Source organism: Phocoena sinus, chromosome 2 (assembly GCF_008692025.1).
Source record: "Phocoena sinus isolate mPhoSin1 chromosome 2, mPhoSin1.pri, whole genome shotgun sequence".
NCBI lineage: Eukaryota > Metazoa > Chordata > Mammalia > Artiodactyla > Phocoenidae > Phocoena > Phocoena sinus.
Window position 1 is genome coordinate 165,096,158 of NC_045764.1, and position 24,332 is coordinate 165,120,489.

Here is a 24,332-nt window from a genome sequence, read left to right on the forward strand (position 1 = left end):
TGCCAGGGGAGAATGTTTAAAGAACCATCCCATCACAAGTACCCCTGTGTGGCAGGCACTGTCCCAGGTGCCAATGCCGGGATCCACAGCCGAATCCAGCAGCTTAGATGCGGTACAGCCTCAGAGCCCGCCCCCCGGAGCAGGCACTCACATATCTGCTGATTTAATGAATTAATCAATCATACAGTCTAGTCCGAGAGAGGCAAGTGACAGGTGCGAAATAATTAAAAACAGAATGCCCAACTGGATGGTGCTAACTATAAATAGAGGTAGAATCAGAGGAAGGAGAGGTTGAAGTGGACGATGGAGCTGGAGAGGTTGTCCCCGAGGTGTCCCCGAGGGCGGACTCCTCACAGGAGAAATGAGAGACTCGCAGCTGGAGGGAGAAGACAGGCGGAGGAGGGAATAGGCCCGCTGGGCTAAGGCAAGCGGGCGGGCAGCCGGCAGGTGGCCTGGAGCAGAGTGTGGGCAGGACGGAGCAGGATGTGGGCCCAGCCCCGCCAGACCAGGACAGAGCCTCCAGGATGGGGAAAATGCACGCCCGTGCCTAGACTTTTTATGGTCAGCAGAACTCATCAGGAACCCGAGCTTCAACAACAGGGGAGAAGGTAACAATGGGGGCGCGGGCGTCTGCTCCTGACGACCTCAGTGTGGATTTTCCTGTGGTACATTAAAACCTCAGACTGGGCTTCCCTGGCGGCGCAGTGGTTGGGAGTCTGCCTGCTGATGCTGGGGACACGGGTTCGTGCCCCGGTCCGGGAAGATCCCACATGCCGTGGAGTGGCTGGGCCCGTGAGCCTGCGCGTCCGGAGCCTGTGCTCCGCAACGGGAGAGGCCACAACAATGAGGCCCGCGTACCGTAAAAAAAAAAAAAAAGAAAAAACAAAACCTCAGACTGCTTACCGCCTTCACCACATTTTAACTTCGACCTACTTAAGAATATAAAATTGCCACAAATGTGCAAATGCTCACATGTTCTGGGTCCCGTAACCCCCAGGGCAAAGGTCTCTGTCACCTGCATCCCTCCTCCCTTTGTGGGCCCAGAGCCCCGGCAGGCGCTCCGCCTACAGGTAGAGCCCCCCTGTTATGTGCTGGGCCTCTTGCCTTCCCCACTCCCTGTGGTCCCCTGAGCGAGATGCAGCCGCTCCTGGGTTGTAACCAAATCTACACACAGTCAATTCCCGAATCTTGACCAACGAACCAAGAGCCTAGAGACCCTTGTGCTGAGCAGCAGCCCCAGAATTAGAATGGTTCCCTGGACAGCACCCCCTTGTGGTTGCAGCAGTCTCATCCTGCTCAACTTCAACGCAGTGTCTTCGCCCCACCCTCCTAGGGAAATTGGCTCCTCCCCCTGCAACCCTTACCTGGTTCAGCAACAGCATTGCCTGCCCAGTGAGCTAAGCTAAAACTCTCACAGTCATCTCGGTTCCTTCCTCAACCACATCAACACACATACCATCTCTACGGCCTACTGCGATCCAGGCTTTTGCAGTTATCTGTCAGGATCCAGCTAGGACAAAGGAATCACTCTAGTTCTTTCCAATAAAGGAGAGTCAGTGTATGGGACCGGCTACATAAGGGATGAAACAGATGAGAAGCCAAACAGGATGGTATGGCATCCCAGGATTCTGCAAGAGCGGAAGGCCATGAACACCCCGGGGCTGGAAAGGATAGAGGGGGGAGGTGGCTGACGAGCTGGGGCTGTTGCTTGGGAGACGGAACCCAGCAGAAGCCCCCTGGTGGGAGCCAAAGCCACAGAGGGAGGGACTGTCTGACTACAGCTGGAACAACGGGAGAGATGCAGCCGCTGTCAAAGGTGCAGCCTAAGGCCGAGAGAGAGAAAAAATACCCTGGCCCCTCCCTCCTCTTGCTCTCTAATTTCCTGCCAGTGTTTTCTGTTGGCGGAGCCCAGGCGCCCGGAAACAGCCTGCAGAAGTCAGGCCCCCTGAAATGCAGAACCCAAAGCCAGCTCACCTCCCCAACCGGTCTCCTTCCCCATAATCTCTAATTCCTTCTAATCTATTCTCCACTCTGTGCCAGAAAGATGCTTCTTGCTCATGAACTTAATTAAGTCATTCCTCCTGCTTAAAACCTGGCAGTGGCTGACAGTTTTCTAGCAGGAAAAAACAGGACTCATCCACCAAGCTGATTTTGTCAATCAAGTGCAAATATAGGAAGTGCTGTTTCCCTTGACGACGACGTGTACTTGAGTTTACTCTGTAACATGGGGTGAGCTGCTATTCAAGGTATTGTTGTGGAAGAAAATAGAGACCATTCCTCAGTCATCCACCCTGAAAATGACAACTGGCTAAAGACCATTGCTTTCTGAGCACGATGGTTTGCCATGATGTGAGGCTCAGGGCTCCAATGAAAAGATGCCATGTAGAAGCAAGTGGAGAGCAAGTAATGGCTTTAAAGTCTATTAAGACAATAGAGTATCAAGAGATTGAATTAGTAATCCAAAACCTTCCTGTGAAGAAGAGCCCAGGCTCAGATGGCTTACTGGTGAATTCTACCAAATGTTTAAAGAATTAACACCAATCCTTCACAAACTCTTCCAAAAAGTAGAAGAGGAGGTGACACTTCACAACTCACTGTATGACACCAGTATTTTCTTGATACCAAAACCAGACAAAGACATCCCAAGAAAAATGCACCATTATGAACACAGACATAAAAATCCTCAACAAAATATTAGTGTAGCAAATCCAGCAACACATTAAAAAGGATTATATACCATGACCAAGTGGGATTTGTTCCAGGAATGCAAAGTTGGCTTAACATATGAAAATCAGTCAATATAATACACCCTAATAGAAGAATAGGCACAAAGATTACACAATTATTTCAACAGAAAAAGCACTTGACAAAATCTGACACCCTTTTAGGATCAAAAACACTCAACAAACTAGAAATACTTCTTCACCCTGATAGAGGCCATTTATGAAAAACCCACAGCTAACATAGTGGTGAAAGACTGAAAGCTTTGCCCCAAAGACAAAGATCTCTGCCCTGGTCACTTCTATGCAACATTGTACTGGAGGCTCTGGCTAACGCAGTTTGGCAACAAAAAGAAATGAAAGGCATTCAGACTGGAAAGGAAGAAGTAAAACTATCCTATTTACAGATGACATGATATGTATAGAAAACCCTAAAGAATCCATAAAAAATTATTAGAACTTATAAATGAGCACAGCAAGGTTACAGGATAAAAGATCAATATACAAAAGTCAGTTGTGTTTTCTATACACTAGCAATGAACATTCTGAAAATTAAATTAAGAAAACAATGCCACTTATGATAGCATCCAAAAGAATAAAACTTAGCAATAAATTTAACAAAAGGAATGTAAGACTTGTACACCAAAAACTAGAAAACATTTCTGAAAGAAATTAAAGAAGGCATCCCATGTTCGTGGATTGGAAGACTTAATATTGTTAAGGTGGCAATACTCCCCAAGTTGATCTACAGATTCAACATAACCCTTATCAAATTCCCAGCAGGCTTTTTTTTTTTTGGTACTAATTGACTATTTGATCCTAAAATTTATATGGAAATGTAAGGGACCCAGAAAAGCCAAAACAATCTTGGAAAGAACAAAGTTGGAGGACTCACACTCCCCAATCTTAAAACTTACTACAAAGCTACAGTAATAAAGTAGTACTGGCATAAGGATAGATATACAGACCAATGTAATAGAATTGAGAGTCCAGAAATAAACCTTTACATTTATATTCAATTAAATTCAACAAAGAGATCAAAACAATTCAATGGGGAAGAAATAGTCTTTCAACAAATGGTGCTGGAAAACCGGATAGCCACAGATAAAAGAATGAAGTTGGACCACTACCTCACACTATATACAAAAATTAACTCAAAGTAGATCATAGACCTAAATGTAAGAGTTCAAACTATCAAACTCTTTTTAAATGTTAAAAAAAGATCTGTGACCATGATGAGGCAGCAGTTTCTTAGATACAACACCAAAAGCACAAAAGAGAAAAAAGTAGATAAACTAAAATTAATCCAAATTTAAAACTTTTACATTTCAAAGGACACCATCAAGAAAGTAAAAAGACAACCCATAGAATGGGAGAATATATTTTAAAACCATATAGCTGTAAAGGGACTTGTATCTAGAATATAAAATGAACAATTATAACTCAATAATAAAAAGACAAACTACCCGATTTTAAAATGGGCACAAGATCTGAATAGACATTTTTCCAAAAACGATATACAAATGGCCAAAAAGCACATGAAAAATTGTTCAACATCATTAGTCATTAGGGAAACAAGTTAAAAACCACAGTGAGATACCATATCACACACACACTAGGATGACTGTGATCAAAAGAACAGAAAAGCGTTGACAAGGAAGTGGAGAAGCTGGAATCTTTCAGAATAATACAGCCGCTTTGGCAAACAGTTTGCAGTTCCCCGAAAAGTTAAACACAGAGTTATCACATGACCCAGTAATTTCACTCCTAAGTATGTACCCAAGAGAAATGAACACATACATCCACCCCAAATCTGGTATACAAATGTTCATGGCAGCATTATTGATAATAGCCAGAAAGTAGGAACAACCTCACGTCCATCAACTGATGTGTGGATGAACAAAATGTGCAAAATGTGGTACCTTCATACAATGGAATATTATTCAGCCATAAAAAGGAAAGATACATGCTGCAACATGTGAGAACCCTGGAAACATGCCAAGTGAAAGAAGCCAGACACAAAACATCACATGTTAGGACATTCCATTTATCTCAAATGTCTAGAATAGGCAAATCTCTAGACAAAAAGTAGATTAGTGACTGGCTAGAGCTGGGGGGGTGGGCATTAATCAAATAACAGGAAGTGAGTGTTAATGAGTACAGATTTCTTTCTGGGGTGACGAAAATGTTCTAAAATTGACTGTGGTGATGGTTGCACAACTTCTGAACTACTGAATTGTACACTTAAAAGGTTGTGTTTAATGGGATGTAAATTATATCTCAATAAAGTTTTTTTAAAAAGCTATAGAGCATATTTGTAACAGGAAAACCTGAAACAACACAAATGTTCCATAGGCGATTCGTTCAAACATATCCATAAGGCACACCACTGTGCAAGCCCAGGCTGGTTCGAACCCTGGTCCCAAAAACACGTCTGTAAAATTTGTTAACTAACTCAAGTGGCAGTACGGTGGCTGGTTTTATTTTTTGCTTTATGTTTTTCTTTATTTTCCAAATAGCCTATACTCAACATACAAGTGAAGAATAAATGTTTAGGGGCTTTCCTGGTGGCGCAGTGGTTAAGAACAGGCCTGCCAATGCAGGGGACACGGGTCCGGGAAGATCCCACATGCCGCAGAGCAACAAAGCCCGTGCGCCACAACTACGGAGCCTGTGCTCTAGAGCCTGCGAGCCAGAACTACTGAGCCCGTGTGCCACAACTACTGAAGCCTGCGCGCCTAGAGCCCGTGCTCTGCAACAGGAGAAGCCACCACAGTGAGAAGCCCGCGCACCACAACGAAGAGTAGCCCCCGCTTGCTGCAACTAGAGAAACTAGCCCGCGCGCAGCAATAAGACCCAACACAGCCAAAAATAAAATAAATTTAAAAATAAATAAATTTTTTTAAAACTTTAAAAAAGAAAAAAAAATGTTCACTTTCAGATCAAAGGTCAGAATGAGAGGCAGCTGGTCCCACATAGCGCAGATAAGAAAGCACACAGGCACAGCCGTTCTGCAGCACAGTCTGGAAATACTTCTTTTCTGACCCAGAAACTCCACCTCTGGAAACCTCTCCTAGGGAAAGCATTAAGAACAAGCACAAAGACCAGGCTGAGAGGGCATTCATCACAGCCTTATATGTAACAGAGAAAAGCTGAAAACAACATACATGGCCCAAAATAGAGACTTTTTAGTTAAATATATTATAGCTTATCCATGCAATGAAATGCTGCACAGCTGCTAAAATGTTGCAGAAATGTATCTGTTGTTGCAGAAAGTGACAGCAGGTCACAAAGCAGTATATGGGATATAATCTCTTTTTATTAAAAAAAAAGCCACACGCATGATAAGTATAGAGAAGATCTAAAAGGAAACACACTAAGATGTTAACAGAGGTTGGCTTTGGGTAAACAGGGTGATGGATATTTTTATGTTCTTTTGACTGGTCTGTATTTCTTATTTTTATACAATGCACATGTATCTTGTCTGTATTAAGAGGAAGAAGAAAGGGAAATTATGGGGGAAGAGGCAAGAGGGCAACCCAGGACAGCTGGAAGCACCACCAGCTGCCCAAGCAAAGAAGCATGATAGGCGGGGCCTTGGGGAGGGTTGAGACCATCACAGCCACTGCTGCTCCCAATCTCGGGACACCTGAGGCCAAGACTACACAAACTCCCTTTTGCTGACCTCAGGTTTATATATTTAAAAGCATTTTCCCATTTTGTCTTCTTCATTCTTCTCAGTATTCTTGTATCATTATCTCCATTGTATAGATAAGAAAAGTGAGACTTAGATTTACTTACTTAAGAATCACAGAAGAGCATCAAAGGTTAGCAGGTTATCTGACACCAGAATTCCATCAGTGACATCCCTACTCCAACTGAAAGGCAGCTCAAGAAAGCAGAAATAATATGGATTCTGGAGTCCACCGGCCTTGATTTGACTCCCACCTCACCTCTGAAATTCAGGCTTTCAACCCCTCCGCAGGGATGATAATCCTTGGGGTACAGGATTGTTCTCGGGGCGAAGTGCAATCATGTAGGTAAATCTGAAAGCGTCACGCCTGGATGCCTGGCTCCTGGGAGGGCTCAACAAATGCTAATCCAACAGGAACCCCAACCTCTCAGGGCAGCCGAACCCTGAGGTGGCTGCGTGCGTTCGAAAGATCTCCAGATTTGGGAATACTGCTGGACTGCGTGCCGTTTCCACTGCCTGGCCTGGTCCTATCCCCGAGGCCAGAACAGTCAAGTCCTTCTTCCCCCGAGAGCCCTCCACGCAGGCAAGGTCGGCTCCTCCATCCTTGGAGACTGCCTGATGCGGTCTGGTCCCAAGGCCATCTCCAGTCCACAGTGACTCTGTCACAGAGCAGTCACCTGGCTCCTCCTCAGTTGTCCCTTTTCCTTTTCCCCTGCAGGGATCGCCTCCAAGGAGAAAGGGCAGAAAGAGCCCCAGCCTCTTTGACAAGAAGGCTCCTACTCAGAGGAGCCACTGCTGTGTCACCTGTCATGGACATTTGCCCTCCCTCTCATTCCCCTGAAGGGCCCACCCTCTTCGTCACAGCCTTCATGCAGGTCCTGGGCCAGTTACAGGGCATGTCGCGGGCCACCGTAACTACATTGAGGATGGAAATGTGACCCAGGCAGGGTCAACAAGACCCAGTGAAAATCTGGCTGAGATTCCTACGACTTACGCCTAAGAGAATTGGAGTCTGGAGCTTGAGATGGGAAGCAACACAGGGGAAGATGTGCTGGGAAAAGGAGAGAAAGCGTCCATGCCTTTGAGCCCTGAATCCAGCTGCCCCCGAAGTCAGATTGAGTTGGGTTTTCTTTCACCTACAACTGAAAGGCCCTAACCCACAGATCTCAGCAGACCTTCAAAATGCGTCTTCAGCGTGGGTTTACCCTATGCATGCGCTCAAGGCAGGGGCTCTGGCCTTGGGGGATGGAGTCTGAGTCGCTGACTTGGATCGGCACTTCTGCCTCCATCCTCTCGGTGAGCACAGCATACCCGTTCACTATGTCTGCAGAGCAGTGGGCTCGGGCTGGGCAGAGCAGGTGACACGGACACCCTGCCACCGGTCCAGCCCCTCCCCCTTCCACCATGTCCCAGCAGCTGTCGTGTCTCTCTCACGGCACTCTCTCCCACCGAGCACACAAGCGACCTGAGAGCCTCTCTGCCACCCAGTGTCTATGTGAGCTGGCTCAAGAGGCAAGCCCTGGTCACCATGCCTGCGCCTGCAGCTGTCAGCTGAGCATAGGCGCCAGCTGGTGCGGAAGACGTCAACCCACGGCCCGGAGAGGGCAGGGGCCCTAGTGTGCGAGGGGACCGGCACTGCCTACCCCACAGATGCCTCTGGTACTGGTGGAGCATGGCCAGCCTGGACCCAACCCACCACATGCAGGCTCCCCTGGGGGCGGCAAACGAACATCCCTGAGGATGGAGCCCCCATCAGGGCCCCCAGGCGAAAGCCCCCAACAAACATGTCTCCACTTTCCCAGGGGAATCTGGGCTGCTCCAAACAGACAATATTCCAGGAGGAAAAATGAGGCAGAAAGGTAAACCACCTTCTAGGAAGCTCACTCCTCGAGTCACCTCGTCGGGAGTCTGGCCTCACCTTGACACAGAGGGCTGTTACGATTAGCCCCCAAGGAGGAAGAGCAGATACACCCTTCTTCTCCCGTCTCTTATATTTCATGGCCGAGGGGCGGGGAACCCTGGTTCAAGATATTTGTTTCCTCTGTGGCCACAACATGTGACAGCCTTCTTGGGAGCACGACGGTACTCAAGTCATAACTACCCACAGCCTAAACAATTTCCAACTCAATTTCTTTCAGGCCTTTTTCCACACCACCCAGCGGCCCAGGACTGAGCAAAGTGTGGTGGAGAAGCCCGTGAGCAACACCTAATAAAAGCCCCTCAACAATGAACCGTGTCCCTGTGCTGATTTGTCTGAATTTTACACTGGTAGGGGGCCCATGGAAGACAGCGAGCAATCCCCAGGGGCCTCTTCCCAAAGCGTTTGGTCAGTGAATGTTTTAAGTCTCTGTCCTCTGGCCTAACTACTGATTACTGCAAGCTGAGGTCCGTGGGTGAGAGAAGACACTGGTTTTCAAGCTGGGGAGGGCAAGGCTGAGATCCACACCTTTCTGGAGATGGGTTCTGTGTTTGAAGACTAGTGCTTACAAGCTTAAGGGAACAGGCAGCACTTCTGAAAGCCCCTGAGAGCTCCCTCGCCCCTCGGCGCTGCCCACGGAGAGGTGGGCATCTTAGTTCCTCCTTGACACCACGCCCCAAGACCCGATGCTCAGAGCACACAGTGGGCAGACCGAAGAGGGCTCTGGGGCCAGTCTCACCCGGGGAAGGAAGTAACATATCCAAGGGGAGGCCATTATATGATTCCGTTACCACATCCCCACTGCTGTTCTCATCACACCCGCCCTTCTGCGAAGCGAGAGGCCCACAAGGTCTGCAGACTGTAGGGAAGGGGAGGCCTCTGGCCAGGAAGTGAAGTGCGGTCAGCAGAGACGAGCCCTCCTCCCTGGAGCCCAGCAGAGACGGTTTCTCCTCCTCTGCTATGTCCTCTCTCATCAGCCAATGTATTTAGCATGTTCCTTATGAAGACAACTGTCTGGGAATTGTGTGAATTGTTTTTGCCTCTTAAAGGAACGCTACTTGAATCAACTGATCCATCCCAACGTGAGTGGCCTTTTGTGATAAAACCATGAATGTGGCTCCAACTCTAAAGACCCTCTAGCCTTCCAGGCCAGCCCGGGGCAAGGCTGACGAAGTGCAGGATGAACTTTGTCTCTGGACCCACCCTCAAGAAGTCCCGTTACGGTACCCACTCCACCTGCCCCTGACCACTGGGTGCCCCCCAGCCTCCAGCACCAACAGCCTTTCCTCCCTAAGCCTCCAATCTCTGCTTGCGCTCCCACAGCCTGAGCCAAGCCCTCTGCTACACAAGGCAGATACACTAGGGCAACTCTCCCCTCTCCCCATAGCTGGCTGTTACCTGGGGCTTCTGAAGAGATCTATCCATTTGGGTTCAAGCTCCAGGGATAAAAATAAAAACAGCTAACCTTTGTTGATCTGCCAGGCGCTGTGCTAAGCGCTTTACATGTGTTCACTCCTTCCCCACAACAATGCTACAGTGTAGATACTATTATTATCTCCATTTTATAGATGAAGAAATGGAGCCCCAGTGAGGTGAAAGTAATTTGCACTAGATCCTACAGCTAGTAAGTGACAAAGCTACAGATCAAACCTGGAAGTCTGGCTCCAACACCCCAAGCTCTGAGTCAGTGTGTCAGAGGAGCAATTTCAAACCCAGGAACAAAGGAGGAATAAAGAAAGTGGAGGAGGCCCCACAAAGCTCCCAACACTATACCACCTTCTCCACCTGGGCAGATGTCATGCAGCTTGATAGGAACGTTTCCTACCAAGAAACACCTCCGTGTCCGGGCCCTGCCTCCAGTTCATTCTGTGTCATTGGGCAAGTCCCTTACCTTCTCTGGCACAGTCTCCCCCGCTGGAAAATAAGACATTTGTATGAGAGATGGTTGTGAAGGCCCTGTTTATATTTTGGAGTCAGTCCTTCTCTGCTTTGGTACCATGCAATCTGGAAAGGAAGTTTAATACCACGCTGCTGTTTCCAGGTTCATAATTTCCCTCCTCGTGGGCACCAATCCCAAGCCTCAGATCCTATGCATTCCCTTTCATTCACCTGAGCACAGGCTACTTTCTTCTCCCTGCATCCTCCAACAGGTCCCATCTGGGTCCGAGACCAAGCTCTAATGGACATGTCTAATGAGAGGCTTACATGCCCCCCCCAGTCTCCTCTTTTTCCCAAGTGCCTGGTGGTCATGGCCCTATAGTGACTTCTCACCAATGCACTGCCAGCACAGCTGATGTGTGTTACTTCTGCTCACCCTAGACATCTCTCTCCTTTCCCCTTTCCATGAGCTGCAACATGCCAGCCACCCAGCTTCAGTCATCCATCACACAGATGAGGACTGCGCCCTAGCAGACAGGGGAGGAACAGCAACCTCGCAGAACACAGCTGCCTACCCACCGTGACCAGGTGGGCCATCGCAGGACTGTCACAGGCCTTCCCTCAAATTGGAACCAATGCATCTGTGGTCCCTCTATTACAACAGGGTACATGCCAAGGCTATTTATAAAGGCCATCTCTAGGAAGGCAAGCCACTTACAGCTCCCACTGTCCTAGCTGCAGCAAGTTAGCCGATGTCCAGCAGATCGAAGTCCCAAAATAGACAGTGACCATGTGTTCACTGTTCCCAAGCCTCCCCCTTTGGGAAAAGAACATCTGTGGCCATTCGGTGTCCTGGAGATTTCACGTGATATCTCAATCTGTACCCAGAATAAAGATTTCTACTCACTTGATTAACCCAGTTCTACCAGAAGCTAAAGAGTTTCTCCATGTCTTCTATTCCCATTCTCTGTTTCTCTACTTAGTTTTAAGGGATAGGAGGAAGGCGCTGGGGGGATGGGCGGGAGGGCAGGATTTGAGATCCATCGAGAGGCTCTCTGATAATGGCAATGAACTGAAATGTATAACCTTTGGGGAAGGGATCCATGCCAGCCTCTGTCATGGTGTGATGTCAACATGCTCTTACAGGTATACCCCCTAACTGGCAGCGAGTAAGTCTGAATTATCGAAATATGCCCAGTATGTTACCCCTGGGCAAAGAAAATGCACCTGACCATGACAGCTAGAAGCAAAAGCACCCAGAATCACCTGAATTACACGATGGGCACCTTGGTAGAAATCTGAGCAAGGGAACTGCTATAAATTTCAATCAATAATTGAGGACCAATTAGGTACCAGACACCGTGCTAGTTTCTGAGGATGGCAAACGAACAAAACAGTTCCTCCCTGAGTGGAACTCACAGACTGGCAGGAGTGTCTGATCGCAGTACAACTAGTTCTAATATGATGTTTGAGTAGTTCTAACCTACTGGGCTGTGATACTATCAAATGCGATGGCCTCTGAATGGGTGAGCCCTGGAGGGTGTCAGGGAAGAAAGGACATGTGAGCTTAAGGGCCAGAACTTACAGCAAGGGACCTGGGCAAAGAGTTAAGGGAGAGGAACGTGAGAGGTGGGGCTGAGAGGAGGAGTGTGGACACAAATCTAGGGTGTTCTCTAGTGACCTGAATGTTTTCTACCTGCGGAAAACTTACCTGGCCTGAGCGCATTCCCATCCACGTGCCAACAGAGCAGAGTAATTAAGAACGTGGGCTTTGGAGCTTAACACTCTTCAGACTAATTCCCCCTCCTGTTACTCAGTAGGAGAGCATGGGCTCTGGAACCAGCCACTGAGGCTGAATCCTGGCTCTACCACTTCCCAGCTGTAGGGCCCCGGGCAGCATATCTAACATCCCTGTGCCTCGGTTTTCTCATCTGTAAAATGGAAAAAATAATAGTGTCTACCTCATAGGGTGATGGTGAAGCTTGGCTGAGATACCCAAATAAGGGCCACAGTGCCTGGCGCACAGTAGGCACCATATCATTCCTAGTAACCTCACCCAGTCTCATTTCCCTTGTCTGTAAATTAGGGGTTTGGAGGATTAAAGAGACAATAAAACCCTAACGTGGTGTTGGCCCATAGGAGGTTCTCATAACTGAATCATGTTGGCTTCTGATGCCCAACAAGCCGAGGCTATATTACCTGGCCAGGGGAATCTGCTCCCGGCCATAGCTGCAAGAGCAGATGTGGGAGTTCATGGACATTGACTCTGGCTGAGAGACTGGGTGGAGTCAGACCTCAGGGGACCATGGAAAAGTTGAGGTGACCTGTGAAAGTGTGCAGGTCAATTCCCCGGCTGACAGCAGCATACAGGTGGCACAGGGGAGGGGCGTGGGCTGGTGCATGCCCATCCAAGGTGCACCTGGGCTTTGCTCCAGCCCAGTCTTACTCTGGTGAAGTGAGGGGACAGCTGTTCCCTTCTCCCATGAGCCAGCCAGCATGTCCCAACAGCCAAATGCCTCAGCCCCGTGGCTGGGGCCCACTGCTAATCACACACCACCCAGGGCCAGACTTGGGGACCAAGCCTCCTGTCCCCCTTGCCCACGTTGCATGGCAGGCGTGAGACTAAGCTGGCGGTGCCACCTGCAGACAGTCTGCCCCACCAGGCCGTCTCAGAGCCCAAATCAAGACCTGAGCTCTTGGTGCTAACCAGGTCTTAGAGCCATGCTCCACCCCCAAAGGACAAACCAACTCCTGGCTACAAGCCTGCAGGCCCCAGGTCAATCAGGTGACTGGAAACTGCCAGATGAAGCCTTGCTCTTGTTCCACAATATTGTTCCTGGCCCCAAATCTCTCTCTCTCACACGCACACACGCACACGCACACACGCACACAGCTCCCATAAGCCTAAGGCACGTGAGGCGGTGGGTGAACACCAGCGAGAAAAGAGGGCAGCTGTGTGGCACAGACCTCAGACAGATGCACGCCCAGGTCCAGGCCCTCAGAACCCCTGAGACAGCCTCAAAGGACTGTGCCCAGTAAACCACCAGAGTGCCCTGTCAGAGTGACAGCATCCTTTCCCAGCCCACAGGGACACTGAGAAGATTAATTAGAGGAACCTAAAAGTGCTTGAGCAAGGCTCCCCAGGGAACTGGGTGAATATGTCACCCCTGTCACAAGGCTCTTTAAGTGTGCCTTGGCTGGGTCTTTGTTCAACATTGCATAGGATAACCAAGACAGACAGCCGGCTGCAGACAAGTGGCCAGCTCAGTGCTGTTCTAGAGGGTCAACCCACCCAGGGCCCGAGCCTCTGTGTGGCCACAGTCAGCCACATTGCGTGGTTTGCATGGTAGGTGGCAGGAAGGAGAGGAGCTGCTTTCAGAGGGTCTTCTTCTTACTGAGGCCTTTATAAATCTACTTCAAACTGTCCCTCCTCCTCCAGGAAGCCTTCCTGGCCCTGCTGGCCTACAGTGACCTCTCCTGCCTCTGAAAAGCTGTTACCGGGCCTGGCTTTTTCCATTTGCTGTTTTGTTTGGGGCTGACATTTAAAAATATCATTTAGTAAGTGCTTTCCATACATTATGTGACTTAATCCTCATAACTCTGTGAAGTGGATGTGATTACACTCATTTCATAGATGAGGAAGTGGAGACTTGGAAAGGTCAAATAATGTGTGTGCCCTGGCTTTCTGTCATTTTTTTTTTCCCGTGGGACTGCACTCCCTCACATTAGATTACAAACTCCTCTGTGGCAACCAGGGCAACATTTCCCCCTTCTATCCCCTGAGCCCCTAGGCCCCCAGGTAAACACTGCATGACGGGCTGTTACAGTGACCACTGAGCCTTAATTAACCCAGAGGTGGCACTGATGAATAAAAATGAGATCAGCCACATGGCCGACTGGCCATATGATAAGGATCCCTGTATATACGCTGTGTGGCATCTTCATTACCAAGAACGGTCCCTGCTTAAGCTGCACATCGATCATCAGGAAACTTTACTGCAATGTTGTTCCTTTGGGGACAACTGAGGAGCTGCAGCTCTAAGGAAACGCCGTGTTGCTGGACTTAAAATGATCCAGTGCCTGTGGTGGGGCAACCCCAGGGCCCTCGCCGGGAGCTGCCGGGGTTAAGCCCAGCCGAGGGCACAGGGGTCAAACCGCAGGATCCAGGGAGGCCCTGCAGCTCCAGACAGCGCAACCCGGGGCACGGCCCCCAGGAGAGCAGGCGTGGGCCTCACCTTTGGTGGCGTAGGCGTCCGCGGCCATCCGCAACCTGTAAGGGGGGACGCCCGTCAGCGGCCAGTCTTCCAGGCCCACCCGGGCATAAATGTTGAGAGCGGCTTCATAGTCTCCTTCAACATAATCCAACTTGGCCATGATCAGATTGGACTCTTGTAGGAATTCTGACTAGAAGGAAAAGGAGAGAAAAACACATTTTCCTACGATATGATGTGTGATGCTCCCATGGGGCCCCATGGCTCTGCACAGAAAGACGAGTGTGGGAGCCTTCCTGTTGGTACTGCTCACAGGGGCCCCAGAGCAGAAACAGCCCATGTGGCCAGCAGCTGATGAGGGGGGAGGCAAAATGTGGTCTCGCCGTCCCCCGGAATATTACTCAGCCATCATCAGGAACGAAAAACTGACCCCTGGGACCACACGGGTGAACCTCAAGAACGTGACGCCGAGTGAAAAAGCCCGTCACACAGGCGACATATATTGGCCCGAACGGTCGAGCCTGCTGAGGCAGAAAGCAGACTGGTGTTGCCTAGGGCTGCACGATGGGGGCATGAGAGATGACTGCTAATAGCTACAGGTTTACTTCTGGGGAGATGAAAATGTTCTAAAATTGACGTAATGGTTGCACAGCTCCGGAATTGTACACTTTCAATGGATGAATTATATGGCATGTGAATTATACTTCAATAAATCTGCTGTGGGGCTTCCCTAGTGGTGCAGTGGTTGAGAGGCCACCTGCCGATGCAGGGGACGCGGGTTCGGGAGGATCCCACATGCCGCGGAGCGGCTGGGCCCGTGAGCCATGGCCGCTGAGCCTGCGCGTCCGGAGCCTGTGCTCTGCAACAGGAGAGGCCACAACAGTGAGAGGCCCGCGTACCGCAAAAAAAAAAAAAAAAAAAAAAATCTGCTGTAAAACAGGCTCCCCCTCAGGCCTCAGGTTTGGGTCAAGAATGGAAGGCGTGCGTTATGAACAAAACACACGAGCACCTGTCTCCGAAAAGGAGGCTCCACGGACATCCTGGTGGGTCCTGCCCACGGCACTGGGGGTATAACACAGACTGTAACCCAAATAACCCAAGGAGAGAGGCTTTCTAAATTGGTGCAAAATTCAGGACTTGCTTTCTTTCCAGGGACAAACTTTTCTCCCTGAGCCGTTCCAGCTTGTTATGGTTACTGACCCAGGTCCTTTCCCAGAGGCTGCAAGTTCTAACTCTGATGGGCTCGTCTTCCTCTCCATGAGGAGAGGCTGGCTTCCCCAGTCCACACCCACCAACCTCATCCTCAGCCCATCCTCGAGCCCTACTCATCACTGGGGAAAGAAGAGGCAACCCAGCCATCTATATAAGGACACAGATTTATCACCCTCTTCTAGGCATTCTCATTGGAACCCCAGGTATACAAAGCCGGAATTTTCAGCTTACAGAAGCACACCATGAAGCTGCGCTATCCTGTAATCTATGGCTGAGACGGAGTGGACGATATGCAGGTAACCAGCCAGAGCACGGCGAAGCCGCTGTTTCAGCCAAGGTGGTCGGCTTCCAGGCAGTCCCTGAAAGGGAGCAGGGGTAGCGCTACAGAGGACATAGAACAGGCAAGAGAATGAAGGGAGCAAAAGGGTTTTAAGAGTGGCCCAAGGGAGTGGCACCAAGGCAAGACGTCAGAATTATATTTGGAAACAGAGAAAGAAATCAAAGCAGACTTAAGAAAAGAGAAAAAGAGCTGTGAAAAGAAAGCATCCACCACAGGGGTTCTCCACCAGGGAAGGGGACAGCGCAGGCTTGGGTATATTGAAAAGGCTTCCTAGGAGATTCCTGTGTCCTCCCTCTTTCCCCAGAACTGAGACCCATAGGCTGAAAAGCAACCTGAAGGGGGAGGAGGAGGGGGAGGGAGTTAGTGTCTGCTGGGCACAGAGCCTCAGTTTGGGGTGATGAAAAGTTTCTGGGGATAGACGGTGGTGACCTGAATACGAATGCACTTAAAACCACTGAACCTAAAAGATGTTTTAAAAATTAAACCGGAAAGAATTTTTAATTAAAAAAAAAAAGGTAAACTTGAAAGGTCAGATGGAAAATATGCAGGAGCTTGAAGAAAATTCCAAGAGTAGAGGCGCAGTATGGATGCACAGTATGGAGAGCCTTGCTGGGCAAGTCCAATCTATGTGCAGAGGAGGAAACAGCTTGGCCGAGGCCCCTGGGCCGTGGGGGAGAGGGGAGCAGCTCCAGCCCGGTGCCATGTTACCTTGCCTGTGACAAGCGCAACTTTCTTGAGTTGAGTCAGAAGCCAGGCCTCCTGACTCCTCGTCCGGGCTCTTTTTGCCACCACACGGCTACCTCGTTCTTGTCTCTCCAGCCTCAGTTCACTTGTGTTTTGTGGGCACCTGTGTCTGCACACGGCTTTCCCTAGCTCCCAGCTAGGAGACACCCGAACTTAAGGTCAGGAGGAGAGGAAATTTCACATCAGCCAGCGTGAGTGGGTCAATCCACCCAAGCAAGATACGTTCCAAATATGACTTTGGAACACTCTTTATAAGGCAGAGGGAGCTCAAAAATGGCAGCAGGAGAAAAATTCTCTAGGTAGAACCAATAAAATAGCAAAAAACTGACCTGTATCTCGCGCTATCCAGTTATGAAAGAACTTCTACAGCTGAGACTCAGAATGGCCTTGAGCTAAGTACACTTAACAGATAAGAAATGTGAAGCTCAGAGAGCTTAAGTAACTTCCCACGATCACACAGCTTATAAATCCACAACTGGAAAGCAAACTCAGGATTCTAAGTTGAAATTCAATGTTCTTACTACCGCACTGGGTTGTGGAGGATGGAGAGCAAAAACTATGAACATGTGGTAAAATTAAAGGTTAATTTTTCCGGATGAAGGTAGGGGGATTCGAAGTGCAATAGAAACTAGCCAGGTGCCAGGCCTGGAGCAGTGATCTTCAACCTCTCCCCCCAACACAGAGTCTCACCCTTATACCTCCTGGAAGGACACTTGAGTCTGACCAGCTGTCACTATGAGGTCCCCCCACCCTTTCCCATTGATTACGACCCACCAATGTCACCAGAACCATCTTCCTTAAGAACAACTGACATGGAGACAACTGTCCCTAACTCTGAAGAAAAGTGAAAGAAGGAAGGAAGGAAGAAAGGAAGAGCTTTAAAAGTTCACTGAAGACTGCCCTTCCCCAACAGAGAATACATCCGAGATTTTAAAGGGACCCTGAAGAAGCTGGCAGGAGTGCTGGGATGCAGTCAGCTATCTGAACAAGACTGACTTCAGGAAACCAGTTAAGAGCCAGACTTCAGGCAGGGAAGTGTCCAGAAACCAGTAAGTGAGGGGTGGGGAAGGGGGCAGGGGGGAGGGAAGGCAAGGTGAAAAAGATTCAGTGGAGCAAGCAAGGAAAGACGTGAAATGGAGAGGGAAAGCTGAATACAGAGACCAGGAAACAGGGCAGATGAGAAGGGCAGCGCTTAGGGCTTCCTGTGCCATGAGGATTAGGGTCATTGCTCAGGCAGAGGGAAGTTCCTGCCCTGGTTCCCTCCCACACCAAGGTACCAGGCCTGCCGGCGCCAATGTGCACCCCGCTCCGGGCCAGAGCTGCCTGGGACATTCACGAGCTGCACATTTCAGGCAGGATATCATGCGGTTTAAGTGACAGTCCTGATTTCACTTCTCTCTTCTCAGTGGGACCAAGTGTCAGATTGAGTCCTGGGCCACAGATAACAGCTTTATTCCAAGCACCTGGGGAAGATTAGTGCCATTTCTCAGGATAATGTGTCATTAGAGACTCTCATCAGAGAGAAGCTATTGGTCTGGAAGCCCCACATCAATTGCACAGGGGGTTGGCCTGCTCCTCAGAAGACAAGCCACAGATGTGCTCTGCCCGTCGCCCAGTTCATCCCTGGGCATCCTTCCCGAGCACACGCTGCCCAGAGGAGGTAGAGCCAGCGTATCCCTCTAAGCCCTCATCCCGAGGCCCACGGTACCTTGAGGTTCCCTCGGTCCAGGGCAGCGGTCAGATGCTTGCGGACCTCAGTCATCTGGGGCCTGGGGCCTCGGGGACTGGCCCCCTGCCGCAGGGGGTGTTCCTTCAGGTACTGCTCCAGCTTTGATTCCCCAAGGAGGAGTTCTGCCATGTCATCTACAAAGAACACAGTGAGAAGCTAAATGGGGGTGAGGAATGGTCTGTGTGCTGGGAACTCCCCAAGGACCTCAGGACCATCTTACAGTGAATTCTCTTAATTAGTTAAGAATGTTCCAGAGTATGAAAGCAAAAGGGTGGTAGCTCAAGCATTCATTCCTTTGTCCCATATTTATTGAACTAGAAAGATGGATACTCGTTAATGTGGACAGAGCTCAAGTTCAGTAGAAAACACAAAGTTGTCTTATGATTTATTCAGCATGATCGCTACAAAACACACAAAACCCAATACTCTGTATTTTTCAGAGACAATGCAGTGAAATCTTCTAGCTCTTTTGTGGTCTACGGCTTTATACATGGACATGAGCTGGTAGAAAGTCTTGTGTACTCAGATTCTTAAAACAAGTTTGTGTCAAAATGACCTGAATGCATGCAGTCTGTTTCTGCCTAGAAGTCAAAGCTCTACAGACATGATATCTGGGAACGTCTGTACGAAGGTTCTGCTAAGAGCACATTACTTATACTTCTTTGTTAATGTCCGTGTTGGCTTGTTAATTAGAATAAAAACCTCACTCTAAGAGCAGCTCTTTGGAATCCACACATCCAGATTGTTCTGAGTAAACCCGGAACAATTCATACACCAGCCTGAACACAGTCTATTTTTTCTGTGAAGGGACAGAACATAATTGTATGAAAATATAAAAGCAATTTTTAAAGGTCTGGAAGGATATGCCTCAAACCCATGGCAGTAGTTACCACTGGGGTACAGGAAGGAGAACCTCAACGGGGGTTAGTGGCCAATTAGACTTTAGCTTTATCTGTAATGTCCTGGCCCTAGAAAGGAGAACAGGTTTGCCCATTATTTGTGTAATCTAAAATTAACTAAAAAAAAATATCACAGAGGACCCACTGAGATTTTGGGAAGTAGGTCTACCAAAGGCCGAGAGCTGTAACAAGAGCCTTTCCAAGTGCTCTGGTCAGTGACCCAAAGCTGCTGAATCTGTAGTTCTCAGCAGTGCCTCTGTCTGTGCACTGTGGAGCCGAAAATAATCTTTTAGAGATGAGACCGAGGGTCCTGGGAGGAACCAAGCAACACAAAAACAGAGCTGAGTTAGGCTACTCAACACAAGAATTCTTCAGCTGTCCAAGAAGAGAAAGCAATTGCCTACAAGATGAGGAGGTCGTCAGGCTTGCCCCACGGCCGCATCAACACCGAGGGCCGTGAGGCCATGTCGGCACAGAGCCCGGGGATACGGAGCAAAGCCCACATGGACAGGCCAGCCCAAACAGCAGCTTCCTCCCAGAAGCATGAGTCCTTCCTGAGAATGAAATCCAGCTAAAAAAGAAATCCAGGGCTCAGGGATGAAGGACATGTAGGCAGAGGCCTGCAGGCCTACGAGAATTACAAAACAGAACATGACTGTTATAAATTAATATGATGCAAAAACAATAATACATCAAAAACTGGGAGGAACTTCAGGGGCCATGCCCTCATCTTTCAAAACACTGTAATATATGTTTAAACAAAAAAAACAAACATGACTTTAATCTTCCTAAAGCTTTATTGGGGACTTCCCTCCACGATCCCAATGCAGGGGGCCCAGGTTCAATCCCTAGTCACTAGAGAACTACATCCCGTATGCTGCAACTAAGAGCCCACGTGCCGCAACTAAAAGATCCCATATGTCACAACTAAGACCCGGTGCAGCCAAATAAATAAATATTTTTTTAAAAAAAGCTTTACTGGACTCTTTAGGAAATGATTGTCACATGGTGAAGCATTTATTTGGAGCTCAACAATTCCTTCGGATTCAGTTTCTTCCCTCCATGAATACTTACTAACACCTTATTTTCTAATAGTGCACTGCCATCCAATAGAAATATATGCAAGCCACATGTTACTTTAAATTTTGTAGTAGCTATATTAAAAAAGAAACAAGAAACAGGTGAAGTTAATTTTACTAATATATTTTGTTTAACTCAATATATCCAAATATTCTCAGTTTAACCAGTAATCAGTATTTTTTAAGTTATTGAGATATTTTACATTCTTTTTCATATTAATTTTTCTAAATCCATTGTGTACTTTACACTTAGAGTACATCTTGATTCAAACCTACCACAATTCAAGGGGTCAGTAGGTACATGTGGCTAGTGGCTACTCTACTAAACAGGAATATGATCACTATTTATAAAAGTGTGTCTATTTCTCTTTAAATCTGTCTATATCCCTACAGAGACATCTAGAATGTTTATCACTGGAGGAAACGATAGGAATTTCTGAATGATAATATTTGGGATAATTTTTAAGCTCTCATCTTTAAAGTCTGAATTATTTATATTGAGCAGAATCATTTAATATTACTTTTAGAAAAGATGAACTCTTCTATAAAAATTGGAAATAAATTAAAAAAAAAAATATATATATATATATATCAGGATATTAATAGTGGTTATTTCCGGGCTTCCCTAGTGGCGCAGTGGTTGAGAGTCCGCCTGCCGATGCAGGGGACACGGGTTTGTGCCCCGGTCCGGGAGGATTCCACATGCCACGGAGCGGCTGGGCCCGTGAGCCATGGCCGCTGAGCCTGCACGTCCAGAGCCTGTGCTCCGCAACGGGAGGGGCCACAACAGTGAGAGGCCCGCATACCGCAAAAAAAAATAGTGGTTATTTCTGAGTGGTAAGACTATCAGTATACTGTGAATTTCTTTTTTGTATACTTTAAGCTTCCAAAAAATAAAATAAAGTAAAATGGGATTCAGAGTCCTAGATTTAAATCTGTTTGTTGCTCTGTGACTTTGGCCCTAGGATTTAACCTCAGCATTTTGGGGGGTAATTTAAGAAAGGCTCTCTGGACACATGAGCCGAGGATTCCTCCCTCCCCATCATTCCACACTACTCCGCATTATTCTGAATTATCCCGCGTCATTCCCCGCCCCGCCAGCTCACCTCCCTGCTGCTGATCTCCTGCCCCTGCATCTGGAAATGGCTGCCTGGGGCAGCATCGCCAGGCCAGCGAGCAGAGGACAATAGATCAGGACCTCTGCTACCTGCTGCATCTTTCTAGCTGTGGGACCAGGGGCATACTGAAGCATCAATTCCCCCGTTTATAAAATGGGAGCAATACTGTGACCATAGCAAGACTGCAGAATAGAGCTAATGAGTTCTTAGTAGGGACTATGCGGTGACCTGGAGTGGCCACACCACTCAGCTGGGCCTTAAAGGTTGAGTAGGATCTGGACTGGCAAACAAGAGAGGGAAGGGTAAACTAGGCTGAGGGAACAGCACAGCATTGGAAAGGTGCAAAGGCAAGCTTCCTTTGCATTGAACAAAGCGGCTGGAGAACAGGGTGTGGTGAGTGAGAAGGCCAGCTGGGGTCAGAACTCAGAGACTCACCGGTTCACCCTCCCCCACCTCCCTACCCAGCCCCATCACCATGGGGTGACGCCCAAATCCCTTAGCATGGAACACAGGTCCTGGCCAAGTTCTCCACATGTGCCAGCCAGGTTCACTCCTCCAAGCCTTTGCAAGGCTCTGGGATGCTGAGAACACTGTTGGCCGTTACTGATCTCTAAGCGCTGTGGATCTCCTCCCGGACATGCCCCATCCCAAGCCACCCCCAGCTGTCCCAGAAACCTTGAGCACCCCAATCCCTTCTAGACTATAAGGAGAGGCTTAAAGGAAGAACCTGAGTGTCATTTTTTTTTTTTTTTTGCAGTACGCGGGCCTATCACTGTCGTGGCCTCTCCCGTTGCGGAGCACAGGCTCCGGACGCGCAGGCTCAGCGGCCATGGCTCACGGGCCCAGCCCCTCCGCAGTATGTGGGATCTTTCCGGACTGGAGCACGAACCCGTGTCCCCTGCATCGGCAGGTGGACTCAACCACTGCGCCACCAGGGAAGCCCCTGACTGTCATTTATTTTTGAGTCCCAGGGCCGGGCACAACATCTGGCAAAGAGTGACAATAAATGGTGAATTAACTCGATGACAGGCAGAGGCATTTGGGCTACGCCTTCCAGGGTAGGCCTGTCCCTGCCTGTGGCAGAATCTGCCAGTCGCCCCCTAATATTCATTCTCCCCTTCTTCCTTTAGCATTAGAATGCCCAGGTTTCATCGGTGCGCATAGCTTCCCAGGGCCCCTGGGAGCTAGATGCTGCGTGTGACTCAGTTACAGCTGACAGGATACACGCAGCATCTGGGCCAGGGCCTGAGCAGGGATGAGCCTGTCATCCAGTCCCTCTTCATCCCACCCTGCCCGCTGGGATGTGGCTGTGCTGATAGATACTGGCAGCCTGTCCCAGACCACAAGGTGGAAGCCATCTACTGAGGATGGCGAGCAGCAAGACACAAGGACCCTTGGTCTCTAACACCCAGGAGCTGCCACAAGCCCTGGGCGCTGCTTATGGTCAATTGGTACATGAGAGAGAAACACTAACTTTTACCTTGTTCTGCTTAAGTCGCTGTTATTCTGACCTTTGTTACAGTGGCCAAAATCGTATCCTAACTAGATCTCCCAAACACAAAACAGGCTTTCAGTTGAGAAACACTGTCTGAGAAAACTTACCAATGCCCATCCCCAGGTTCACTGCTTTCTAAACAGAACTCTGCAGAACCCAGCTGAGGGCTTTGGTAGAACCCCTAGACTCTTCACCTCTCCTCTTTCATTGCTTTTTACTTCCTAGGCTTGCAAAGATGTTTATGTAAACAAGGGGCTGCATAGTTGAAGAGGAGTGTACAAACCACTCCCTAGTGCTGTGTGGGATTCACATCCCTTTGTGTTCACTGATCTCCTAACACTGGGGCAACACATCAGGGTCTTTTTGTTGTTGTTTGTTTTGTTGGTTTTTTAAATTTATTTATTTTATTTATTTATTTTTGGCCGCATTGCGTCTTCGTTGCTGTGCCAGGGCTTTCGCTAGTTGTGGCGAGCGGGGGCTACTCTTCGTTGTGGTGCGTGGGCTTCTCATTGCGGTGGCTTCTCTTGTTGCATAGCATGGGCTCTAGGCGCACGGGCTTCAGTAGTTGTGGCACGCGGGCTCTAAAGCCCAGGCTCAGTAGTTGTGGCTCACAGGCCTAGTTGCTCCGCGGCATGTGGGATCTTCCCGGACCAGGCCTCAAACCTGTGTCCCCTGCTCTGGCAGGCGGATTCTTAACCACTGCGCCACCAGGGAAGTCCACACACCAGAGTCTTGATTCAAGACGTGAAGAGAGCCCAGTGCTCGCAGAGCAGCGGGGTGGGCCCTGGCAGAGGTTCAGCCTAGAGGAAGAATCTCTCCTCAGAATTAGGAGACAACGCCCCTTTTCTCATGGAGATTCTGGTCCTTCAAGACCATTTAACATGGTACGGGCTCTAACAGAGATGCCTGTAGCTCTGGCTGGGAGGAGGAGAAGCAGGAGGAGACAAAACCTTTAGCAAGATTGTGACAGATATATGCTTTCAAGGAGGAAAATGTGGGGAAGGGCATTCCAGGCAGAAGGAACAGAATATGCAAAGGCATGACACAGACCATCTGCTTGGGGAAACTCCAAGAGCTGAACCATGAAGGGCGTGGAGAGGGAGAGGAGGTAGTCAGGGGAGTTTCCTGTCAGATAGGCAAGGATCAGCTCCTCAGTTCTAAAAGGAGCTGCACATTCTGAATAAAGAGCTTACAATCTAATTTGAAATTTAGCATGGTGGCTACAAAATAATTTTTGAAATTTTTAAAATTTCCAGGCTCTAATTAATCTCCCAAGCAAATTATGTTTTCTTGGC

At 48.7% G+C, this 24,332-nt stretch overlaps 1 protein-coding gene across 7 annotated transcripts in view; it reads right to left on the bottom strand.

Moving 5' to 3' along the window:
- The window catches only part of TTC7B (tetratricopeptide repeat domain 7B), a 240,460-nt gene that overhangs the window by 197,973 nt on the left and 18,155 nt on the right, over positions 1 to 24,332 (bottom strand). For 6 of the 7 annotated variants that reach the window (XM_032621506.1, XM_032621507.1, XM_032621508.1 and 3 more), the window contains exons 2-3: positions 18,426 to 18,580; positions 14,446 to 14,614 (exon numbers count right to left, since the gene is read on the bottom strand). In XM_032621506.1, the coding sequence (XP_032477397.1) occupies positions 14,446 to 14,614; positions 18,426 to 18,580 (324 nt within the window). Of the gene's footprint in view, positions 1 to 14,445; positions 14,615 to 18,425; positions 18,581 to 24,332 lie in introns of those variants that run through there. The other variant, XM_032621510.1, reaches the window with a different exon arrangement.